This window comes from Esox lucius, chromosome 2 (genome assembly GCF_011004845.1).
Source record: "Esox lucius isolate fEsoLuc1 chromosome 2, fEsoLuc1.pri, whole genome shotgun sequence".
NCBI lineage: Eukaryota > Metazoa > Chordata > Actinopteri > Esociformes > Esocidae > Esox > Esox lucius.
The window spans coordinates 36937012-36948963 of NC_047570.1; the positions used below are offsets into that span (position 1 = coordinate 36937012).

The 11952-nt window shown below is 43.7% G+C and overlaps 1 protein-coding gene across 1 annotated transcript; it reads left to right on the forward strand.

Annotated features, from left to right (window-relative positions):
- The first annotated feature begins 1275 nt into the window (after nt 1-1275).
- LOC105008393 (uncharacterized protein KIAA0895-like) lies at nt 1276-11906 on the forward strand. Its single transcript, XM_034297409.1, has 7 exons — nt 1276-1512; nt 2720-4107; nt 4235-4378; nt 4841-4973; nt 5297-5602; nt 7859-7956; nt 9185-11906. The coding sequence occupies exons 2-7, from the start codon at nt 2764-2766 to the stop codon at nt 9344-9346; spliced, it is 2187 nt and encodes a 728-aa protein (XP_034153300.1). The 5' UTR covers nt 1276-1512; nt 2720-2763; the 3' UTR covers nt 9347-11906.
- Nucleotides 11907-11952: the final 46 nt, after the last annotated feature.

Genomic DNA, 11952 nt, shown 5'->3' on the forward strand with positions numbered 1-11952 from the left:
CTAACAGCAGCTTGGTAAACAGTCCGTGGCATGGGTGGCTGGGATCTGGAATGATCCGTTTGCTCCTCCTCCTACACCTCTCTGTGTAGAGATCTTGCAGGGATGGCAGGTCAGACCTTGTGACAGGATACTCTCGATAGTGCATCTGTAGAAGTTGGTGAGTATCCTGGAATCCATGTCAAATCTCCTTAATCGGCGTAGGAAGAATAGCCGTTTCCTGGCCTCCTTCACCAAGATGTTAGAGTGATGAGACCAGGTCAAGTCATCGCTGATGTTGACACCAAGGAACCTGATGTTGTGAACTCTCTCTACTGCAGACCCATTGATGTGTATGGGGGCGTGGTCTCCCCGCCACTGCTTCCTGTTGTCAACAATCTCCTTCGTTTTGCTGATATTGAGCTGGAGGTTGTTATCCTGATACCACGAAGTCGGTGACCTTACCTCGTCTCTATAGGCTGACTCAAGCCTATGATGGTGGTGTCGTCAGCAAACTTAACAATGGTGTTGGAGACGTGGGTTGCCAGGCAGTCGTGGGTGAAGCGAGAGTGCAGGAGCAGGCTCAACACACACCCCTGGGGGGAGCCAGTACTGAGAGTCAGTGAGGAGGTGGTGTTGCCCATCCACACCACCTGGGGTCTGCCCATCAGGAAGTTCAGGATCCATCTGCACATAGAGGGGTCGAGATCCAGATCCCTGAGCTTAACCGCTAGCTTGTGGGGCACAATGGTGTTGAAGGCTGAGCTATAGTCAATGAACAGTATTCTCACATATGTGTTACTTTTGTCCAGATGAGAGAGTGCAGAGTGGAGCGATGGCGTCCTCTGTGGATCTGTTTGGTCTTTAGGCAAACTGTAGCGGGTCAAGTGTTGCAGGCATGGAGTCTGTTGATGTGTTTTAACTAGCCGCTCAAAGCCCTTCATGATGATTGGTGTGAGTGCTACAGGGCTGTAGTCATTCATGCAGAGGACTTTTTGCTTTTTTGGCACAGGAACAATTATGGACTTTTTGAAACAGGTGGGGAACACTGTCTGACATAGTGATAGGTTGCTGTTATACACGTAGTAGAATGGAGTTATATTTCAGGAACAGTGGATACCTGGGGACAGTTTTAACGTATAAACACTGGTAGCTACCGGGGACAGATCTGTTCTAGAGCCTCGTCTGAAACTTGCGACTGGCAGAACCTGTGGAACTTAGAACGTGCGTGCTCCTCCCAGTTGCGACGCTGTGCGTAAGGACGGAGTGTAGTGACGCGCACTGCGCATGGCGGGCTGGCTTGCTCATCAGCTGTACCATCGCGTCATATCTTCCAACACAGTCCGTTATTTCTCGCCTGCCTCACCGGCCCAGTCCCGCTATGCCATAGCTAAAAGGCTACTACAAGAGCCTTTTCAACCGGGCTCCATCGGAAACATTTCCGCCTCATCCCGGAGAACACAAGCATGAGCTAGGCGTCATGAATTAAATCATTCTAACCTGAATTGAGCTCCAACCCTCGGGATACGCTGCAAGGTAGAATATTTTTAATTGTGATCAGTATGTAGTTTTGGTTTTTGTCTTGCTTCGCTCCGCCTCGATTTCTTATCAGATTTTGGAGATTAAATCAGAAGAAAACGACATGTGAATAAAAACCTGTTGTTTATTTGTGTAATTATATTTTTTTGTTAATAAATAGAAATTATTGATGATTATGACTGTTGACATTCATGCCATTATAACCATTTGCAATGCCATAGCGCGGTGTTTTCCAGTCCTATTATTTTCAGTATAATTTAGTGGTCCAAATGAATATTGAATTTCTGCTGCATATATACTGCAAAATTGGAGTTTGGCTTGTTTAAATAACCTCTACATAGGCTACCCATCTATTTTGTTAGGATCTTTGTTCTTCTTTGAAATGAATACAAGTTACACATATGGGAGGATCAGAACGCGTTCAGACCCCCGAAAATGCATTGTCCCAGAAAGCTAAATTAGAAAATGTCTGACTTGCAAATTCGTTGAAAGATACACCATTTAGCATGTCTGAATTTCTTAGTTCCATCTTGCACGTGAAGGTAGTGGCTTGCTCCACTCCAGAAGAATTGGCTTGCTCTCGACCAGAAGGCCACTTGGCCAGTACTGGGTCCCAGTAATCCAGTAGAAGTTGTGGCACGGACTACATAAAAGACAGATATAAAGTTATAACAACTAATTTTGTGACAGACCAAAAGCTGGTTCAGTGACACAATAGAACAGTCAGAACATTCTTCTTCCATCCCACAAATACACACACATACACATGCAAATACAGACACACTTTTCAGGAATTTATGCTTGTGAGGTCAGGAGAAAGTTATTCCTATTCAAAACTGTGTCTTCCCTAACCCTTAACTTAACCATAACCCCAAAAACCTCAACTTAACGTATAGCTATACTGTATTTATTTGTACAAACAAAGAAATGATTTGCTTAACATGTGATAATCGTCAATGAGCTCCAGTTCCATACACCAGGGATCCAATTACAATCAAAAGTAACCAGACCCAGGGACTCACTTTTCAGACCTGAATCAGGTTCAGCCCCATGTCAGGTCTCACCTCTATTATTAGTGTTAAACAAAGTAATGTGTGTAATTTCTTTTTGACATTGGTTTTGGCTCCACTACTAAGGATGCTAATAATTCTGTATCTAAACCTGTGTCAGGTTTTTATTGACAAGCACCCTCTTTTGGTTGCAGTCGGGCGTGGTAGGACAGGCAACCGCAGAGCAGTTGTCGCAGGGATGGTTTTGGACCCGGGTGAGGACTGCATGGATCGGACAGATGGCAAGGGGGCTGGGGGAAGCAGCAGTGCTAGAGACCTTTCAGAGACCAAACCAGAACCTCACAAAAACACCACTACATCTGACGACACCACACTAGGATCTTCCAAAACAAACATAATTACCACAAGAACTAGAACAGAAGACATCAGAGCAGAGCCTACAGAAACTATCAACAACAGTCCAGAACTAACCAGACTAGACCCTCCCCAAATTCCCAGAACCCTCACAACTTCCAGTAAGACCACCACTAACCCAGAAGAGACCAGACTAGATCCTCCCCAAACCCCCAGAACCTCCACAACTACCAGTAAACCAGAAGAGACCAGACAAGACCCTCCCCAAACCCCCAGAACCTCCACAACTACCACTAAACCAGAAGAGACCAGACTAGACCCTCCCCAAACCCCCAGAACTACCACTAAGATCACCACTAAACCAGAAGAGACCAGAGTAGACCATCTCAAAACCCCCAAAACTTCCACAACTACCACTGAGACCTACACTAAACCAGAAGAGACAAGACCAAACCCTTCCAAAACTACCACCAACACTGCAAACAGCCACACCAGACCCAGTGCCAAGACCAGCAGTATCACCAAGAGGGAGCGGGTTTCCAACTCCTACAATGGACCCCAGATCCAGCCTCAGATGTTGGGGTCCTTTGGCGTCCCTTGCCGTAGCCCCAGAGCCAGTGTTGCCTCATCCGTCGACTCCGCCCACCCCATCTCGCCACCCAACGGAGCTGTTGTCTCTCTCCGGCGGGACGTCACCATGGCAACTGCCTCGTCGAGAAACAAGGCTGCAGCCAGGCCCCCTCTGCGCCGGCCCCTCAGCCTGGACGTGACCCCAATGGGCCTCCGGGGTTCTGAGCCAGCGCTGGACCACCGGACACGGCAGCCTCCATGGCGCAGCGGCGGCGGTCCCTTGGCGGCCCCCTCGCCCCCTGCTCGCTCGCTCACCAGCCCCAGCCTGGGTCCATTGGGCTGGATGCGGCGAAGCGAGAGCACCTGCACTGTCAACACCTCCTCCACAAGCCTCCAGGCCACCAGGGGGCGCATGCGGCCTGCCACCTCCCTGCCACACATCGGCCGGGGGCTCGGAGGCGGCTCTGCGCTGCCCTCACCCTCCATGCCGCGGGGCCCCTGCCTTCTCGTGGCCCTCAGGCCCATTAACCTGGACCAGGAGAGGCAAGCCTTCTTCCTGTCCAGCTATAAATATGACCCCCAGTTTGAGTATTCAGCCCCCGAGCCCAGCACTGTGCTGGAGAAATACAGGGAGGGGTCAGGACTTTTCCTCTCACAGGTAAGTCAGTCTGTCTGGCAAAGATGTTAGATGAAAGGAAGATTATATGAAAGGAAAATCATTGCTCTTTCTGACAACATTTATGATTTTATTTTCTTTATATATCTCTGACTCTCTCTATGTAAAGGCGGTTGGGATCATGGAATGTGTTCTGAGGAAGTTTGGTAACTATGAGAATTTTGAGGAGGTGACAGGAGGAAGAATTTTACCCAAGAGTCGAGTATGGGCCTCAGCACGCAAGTATCTGCAGAAGGAGAACTGCGTGGGGGAGGTGGGTGTCGCTGTGCATCTTCACCTGAGGGTCTGTGTGTTAACACATGATGATGATGATGACTTTTGGGTCCGCTTTCACAAACAAAGATTAAGCCTAGTCTATAACTAAAACAATTAAGTTCAACAGAAAACTCCTTTGAGCTTATTTTTTTTGAGTCCTAGACTACGCTTAATCTGTGTCTGTAAAACTGGCCCATAATGTCTGCAATGCCCGTCTGTCCTGATGGCAAGTCGGGTGTTAATGAGGACAATGAAGATTTTGGTGTTAATTCTACAGGTAGATTTGTCTCTCCGAGATTAGGGCAACAATGATGATAAGGAACGTAGTGTTGTCTTGCACTGTTATGCCTTTGGCCTTGTCGACATTGCAAATGAGGCATTGGTTTTCTGTCGGCTTACCTGGTGAAATAAAGGTGAAAATAAATGACTGTAGTAAGGAAGTAATTGGGGCCTTGTCTAGGTGGTGGTGTGTCTGTCTGAGGAACTGCTGTCCCAGGCGGTCATGATGGTGGAGAGTTGTCGTCCCACCCTGACCATCAACCTGTCGGGAGCACGTCAGCATTGGCTGGAAGGCATGCTGAGACACGAAATAGGTACCTTCTGTCGTGTTTTAACTTCAGCCTGGGCCGTTTTATGCTTCATGGCTGCAGCTCACGCTCTTGAGGCAGCGTGCTGGACCAGTGGACAAACCTAAGCCACGCACGAATTAGGTTCCTTGGTCACACGCTGGAACACTGCATGCGGGAACTTCTCTATCTGTCACACTGCATTAATACATTAATGTACATTCATTACGTTATTGTGTGTTCATTTATGTTAGTTATAATGGACAAGGGCGCTCACAAGCCCTGTGCATTGCAGAAGCCAGGTAAGGCCAGCGTGACGCACACCATCCTTCATCCCCCCTCCCTCTCAGGAACCCACTACCTTCGGGGGGTGAATAACAACCTTCAGCCTTGGTCCACCGCGGCGGGCAGGAAGCAGTACGGCCTGAAGCCGGCCAATCCCACGGAAGAAGGCCTGGCCAGCCTGCACAGTGTGCTGCTACGCAAACAGCCGTACCTGTGGCGCGCCGCGCTGCTCTACTACACTGTGTACCACGCCTCCAGGATGAGCTTCAGCCAGCTCTTCGGTCACATCGCTCAGTTCGTCCAGGATCCGGCCGTGAGGTGGGAGTACTGCCTGAGAGCCAAGAGGGGGCAGACCGACACCTCGCAACCTGGTGAGGAAGACTGTGTTTGGTTGGCGTGTGTTGGTATATAACTAATTGAATAAACATGTTTGACATATATACTCACAATGCCCAATAATAACAAAGCGAAAAACACGTCGGAAGACATTTGTGCCAATTTCTTGAAAACAAGAAACCGAAATATCTCGTGCACACTCGAGTATTCTGACGAGATGCCATGACATGTCGAAGTGTTGACAACCCAATTCAGACACTTTAAAAATATTTTTTATTGGACACTAAACGTATGGCTGGGTTCTTGTCTTTGGATAAATAAAAATAGAAACCGAGAACAAAAAGAACAAGCATTCATGACTGGCAGTCATGTGTCACATAGACGAGACAGACATTTGTCAGAGGTGGGGGTTACTGCAAAACTCAGACAACAGGCATTAGTGACGTTCATATGGCTTCCTAATTTATATACTGTTTAATAGTTTAAAAGAAATGTGTGCCAATAAATTATAACAACCAAATCGTGTAATCCTCTGTCACTTTTTACAAAGCCAATGTTTGAGGTGCCTTTTTATTATTTATTATTTTTATAAATGTTATTATTACTTTATTTTACAGATTGATCTGAAGATAAAACATAATTGTGTCACTGTGTATGTTGCCATAACACTTTAAATAAGACTTGCAATTCATGATTAGGAATGTAATGTAGACAAAGGATTTCTGCTTAGAATATAGTTCAAATCATAGAGGCCTGTCCAGGCTTACACAAAATAAAAATGTACCATAAATAATATACTAAATTCATTTTCAATAATTCAAACTATATAGCAAATTATTTGAACACATTCTGTACCACAGCTAATTGCATCAATATGGCAGGTAAATGTGATTAAAACCTGATTAAATAATTTCACTTGGTATTTTGGAAGATATACCAGAGACCACCAAAACAGTGTATTTTTTCATGGGGAAATCAAATTGAAAATCAATGGCAGCAACCTTTTTTCAATTTGTCTGGAAACTCCATTGAAACACTTATTTAGATGCATACCCCAAACACACAGTATACAGCAATACTTTTTTGGAAAGGATGTTGGTCACATAGTTGTCTTTGTGTGTTTGTGTCTCGTGTATTAGGCTGTTTCAGTAAAGACCAGGTGTACCTGTTTGTGTTTTGTGTATTAGGCTGTTTCAGTAAAGACCAGGTGTACCTGTTTGTGTTTTGTGTATTGGGCTGTTTCAGTAAAGACCAGGTGTACCTGTTTGTGTTTTGTGTATTAGGCTGTTTCAGTAAAGACCAGGTGTACCTGTTTGTGTTTTGTGTATTAGGCTGTTTCAGTAAAGACCAGGTGTACCTGTTTGTGTTTTGTGTATTAGGCTGTTTCAGTAAAGACCAGGTGTACCTGTTTGTGTCTTGTGTATTAGGCTGTTTCAGTAAAGACCAGGTGTACCTGTTTGTGTCTTGTGTATTAGGCTGTTTCAGTAAAGACCAGGTGTACCTGTTTGTGTCTTGTGTATTGGGCTGTTTCAGTAAAGACCAGGTGTACCTGTTTGTGTTTTGTGTATTAGGCTGTTTCAGTAAAGACCAGGTGTACCTGTTTGTGTCTTGTGTATTGGGCTGTTTCAGTAAAGACCAGGTGTACCTGTTTGTGTTTTGTGTATTGGGCTGTTTCAGTAAAGACCAGGTGTACCTGTTTGTGTCTTGTGTATTAGGCTGTTTCAGTAAAGACCAGGTGTACCTGTTTGTGTTTTGTGTATTAGGCTGTTTCAGTAAAGACCAGGTGTACCTGTTTGTGTTTTGTGTATTAGGCTGTTTCAGTAAAGACCAGGTGTACCTGTTTGTGTTTTGTGTATTAGGCTGTTTCAGTAAAGACCAGGTGTACCTGTTTGTGTCTTGTGTATTAGGCTGTTTCAGGAAAGACCAGGTGTACCTGTTTGTGTTTTGTGTATTAGGCTGTTTCAGTAAAGACCAGGTGTACCTGTTTGTGTCTTGTGTATTAGGCTGTTTCAGTAAAGACCAGGTGTACCTGTTTGTGTTTTGTGTATTAGGCTGTTTCAGTAAAGACCAGGTGTACCTGTTTGTGTCTTGTGTATTAGGCTGTTTCAGTAAAGACCAGGTGTACCTGTTTGTGTTTTGTGTATTAGGCTGTTTCAGTAAAGACCAGGTGTACCTGTTTGTGTTTTGTGTATTAGGCTGTTTCAGTAAAGACCAGGTGTACCTGTTTGTGTCTTGTGTATTAGGCTGTTTCAGTAAAGACCAGGTGTACCTGTTTGTGTTTTGTGTATTAGGCTGTTTCAGTAAAGACCAGGTGTACCTGGATGGAATCCTCCGGATTCTACGACATCGGAGTACCATCGACTTCAAAATGTTGACCTCGCTAGGCAAGGTAAGTGGCCATTGTCCTATACAGGACCCTGTTTATTTGTTATGATTTGGCGGATAGAAGTTTAGAGCTACGTGGGTCGAGGCGTATTGGCAGAGTGTCATCCCACTGAGGGGTGGACATCATCAGCAGAGACTTCCTTGTCTCCTTTTGCTCTAGTGACTCCCGCAGGCTGAATGGGTGACATGCCAGGTGGCTGACTGAGTCAGTTGAGTGACCGTGTCTTTGGTAGGAATGACTGGATGTGCAGTTTTGGAAAAACTTACAAAATAAAAATTGGTTGAGCTTGTGACTGGCTTATATACACTTACCACTGACATGATGATAATGAAGATGACCTAGACGTCCACTGACATGATGATAATGAAGATGACCTAGACTTCCATTGACATGATGATAATGAAGATGATCTAGACGTCCACTGACATGATGATAATGAAGATGACCTAGACTTCCATTGACATGATGATAATGAAGATGACCTAACCTTCCATTGACATGATAAAGAAGTTGACCTAACCTCCTATTGACGTGATGTTAATGAAGTTGACCTAACCTCTCATTGATGTGATGATAATGATGATGACCTAGACGTCCACTGACATGATGATAATGAAGTTGACCTAGACTTCCACTGACATGATGATAATGATGACCTAACCTGCCATTGACATGATGATAATGATGACCTAACCTGCCATTGACATGATGATAATGATGACATAGACTTCCATTGACATGATGATAATAAGGATGTCCTCAATTTCCATTGACACGAAGAAGACCTAACCTTCTCCTGACATGAAAATTAAGATGACCTAGACGTCCACTGACATGATGATAATGAAGATGACCTAGACTTCCATTGACATGATGATAATGATGACCTAACCTGCCATTGACATGATGATAATGATGACCTAACCTGCCATTGACATGATGATAATGATGACATAGACTTCCATTGACATGATGATAATAAGGATGACCTCAATATCCATTGACATGAAGAAGACCTAACCTTCTCCTGACATGATGATAATGAAGATAACCTAAACTTCCACTGACATGATGATAATGAAGATATCCTAAACTTCCACTGACATGATGATAATGAAGATATCCTAAACTTCCACTGACATGATGATAATGAAGATATCCTAAACTTCCATTGACATGATGATAATGAAGATAACCCAACCTTACAATGACTTTCCTTGTGTGCTTCCAGGTGTCATTTGAGGACGTGGAAAGGCTCCGGCACTTTGCTGTCCTCCGCCGGACCAGAATCCCTCACTTCATGCAGGACCAGGAGAAATACCTTCAGCACCTGGACCACATCGTCACAGTCAACGAACTAGATGACGCCCAGCTCCAAGCACTCCTTCCCTGACTGACCAGCCTGCCCTTCAGCAGTGCAGTTGATCCCCTGCTGGATGTTGCTGAAAGTCCCAATTCAGTTAGTTGGGAATTGAACAGAAAATAGTGGCTGATGTTTGGTGATCAGAGGCGATGGCCACCAGCTGCTAATTATCGTTTACCATTGCGGTATGTTCAGTCTTTAACTCATTCCCTCTGGCCTGATCTGGTGATACTACACTCCCGAAGTCTCATTCATCACTGAAGGAAGCTGGGAAATCAAAGCTTGTCTGACAAACACAGAGTACGTGGGGAAAAACCATACCAAGGCTTCCATTATATCTAATATGCTTGGATCACATTCAGTTTGCCTGTATCCTAAATGGCAACCTTTTTCTGTAGGGAACCTTATGGACCGCTGGTCAAATTTAGTGCACTATAAAGGGAATATCGAGTGCCATTTGGGATGTGTCCCCATTCCCAATGACATAATTCAACTAGTCATTGGATTGGGTGGTTAGCAGGAGTTCAGCAAGAGCTTCTCACACTTGGATTATGAGACACCTGCGATCGCTTTATATTCCAATCGCGCGTAGCCGAATCACATTTATGCCTGTCGGACATATGGCGTGCAGCGCGTAAGGCATCTCCACATTTATAGTGAATGTCACGTATATCCAACGCATGTCTCCGAGGCAGTTTTGTACCCAGACAGTTATCGACAACAATGCGTTATGTTATCACTGCCCCCCCCCCCCCCCACTCAGTCAAGTTGCCTCAATACCATGTGACCCCCCCCCAATACAGCCGTGGGGTTAATCCAAGAAGCATGCGGACGGTCTGATTGTTTTCCCTTCTTTTCAGGTGAGGGGTATACCCTATACCCATCGACCCCATCCCTTCCTGGGTGCACCTGCAGCGAACATTCTTGTATTGCTTTTCAAACATCCTCATGGGCATTGACTGTATTTATGCAACAATATATTTACAAATTATTTAATTGGGATTTGGGGATTTTTTTATTTTGTTTAAAAAACAGACAATGAATGTCTATGGTGTTAGCTTTATTTCTCTCCATTCTGAGGAGCAAATTTTTTAGCCTTAGTTTGGCTTTGTTAAAAATTGCTACATGTTTTTATTTTATTTAAAAGAACACCAAGGAGCACTCAGCTCTATTCCAGAACCTCGGAAACCACCACTGAGGCCACAAATCCAACCTAAAACTACTAAGTGCCAATGGACTCAGTCTGACTGGTCTTGATTTTTAGTATTAAATACATTTCCCAGGCTCTTATAAATTGCATTGTGTTGATAATGAGGCCAAAGGCCAGGTTCAATTAACAGATGGTGCAGATAGGAATGTCATAAATCCATTCTTGAAAAGCGATTTTTTTTTAAATGTTATTTAAAAAATGTTTTAAATGGATAACATTTGAAATGTTTATGATTATTTTAAAAACCATCACAAAATGTGAAGACATCAAATAATACTGTATCAGCACCTTGACTGAGGTAAAAAAAAAATCTTATTTTATACCAAGTATTTAAAGGCCTTGCTTGTTTAATCCTAACATTAAATAATTCAAATATGTAATTGAAATCTCCAAACTTACACTGTCCTCTGTAATTTTTAGGACAATAAAAAAAAATCTATACACAGATGTTTGGGTTTGAAATCGAACAATTACTATCAATTTAAAGTTTATATTCTCTGTTTTTATTTGAGAGTATTTGTGTACATATAGGTTTCACATTTTGAAAGGACAACACTTTATACTTTGTCCCCAAATTATATATATTTTATTCTTCTGTAATGTAAGATCAACTAATGCAACAATCTTTTTAAATGTTCTACATAAAAAAGCATTCCATGCCCAACAAGATCCGTTGCTGTTTTGAAGAATTCCGGGTACTATAACCTTATGTTCCTTTTTCTACATGTCAGAGGCATGTCTGTTCTACACAGCCTATTTCTATCTGAAAGTTACAAAACATGCCCTGTTGAACAAGACTTTTTTCATAGAGCTAGAGCTTCCTTGGTGGACTTTTAGATCCCTTTATCAATGCTACTGTAAAGGGAAGCGACTGAGCCGTGTACCTAAGAATCCCTCGCATGGCAACCTTTGCGCCCAGAGATCAATTACACTGCAACCTTAAAGCCAACATGCCTCTTCAACAGGCAGCCAAAGCCAACCAATCACAGCAGCTTTCTCACTGAGATTTTACAACATAAGTGAGCGATTGGCTAAGGGTATTGTGGGTGTGCCTTAGATGGGTTTAGATTAGAACTCACCTGAGCTGCGTCCAGTAGTGGAATTGTGCCAGCTTCGTTCAGTATAGTGCACACTGTTGAACGCTGCGCTGCAGAAGCTAGCTATTTGTAGACTATTTCAACATGTAACTGTTTTATCATTTGTATTGCACGAATGTTGCACAATTTGTTCTGGAAATAATCCGGGATTTCCAGTTTATTTATTAAAACCACACACTAAAGCAGGTGTCAATCACTTTGTACGATAGATTGTATAAGAAAATGATCTGAATTTTTCAAATGTACACTTTAGGTAAGCATCCAAGTAGTACAATCAGGAGTAGTCAAGGACCAATAAAAAACAAAACAAAAAAAACTTGCAGTTATCA

Excerpts from the sequence above, each read along its gene's own strand:
- LOC105008393 (XM_034297409.1), top strand. The coding sequence starts at position 2,764 with ATGGTTTTGGACCCGGGTGAGGACTGCATGGATCGGACAGATGGCAAG. Across the intron at positions 4,379-4,840 it reads AGGAGAACTGCGTGGGGGAG|GTGGTGGTGTGTCTGTCTGA; the intron begins GTGGGTGTCGCT and ends GGCCTTGTCTAG. Across the intron at positions 4,974-5,296 it reads CATGCTGAGACACGAAATAG|GAACCCACTACCTTCGGGGG; the intron begins GTACCTTCTGTC and ends CCTCCCTCTCAG.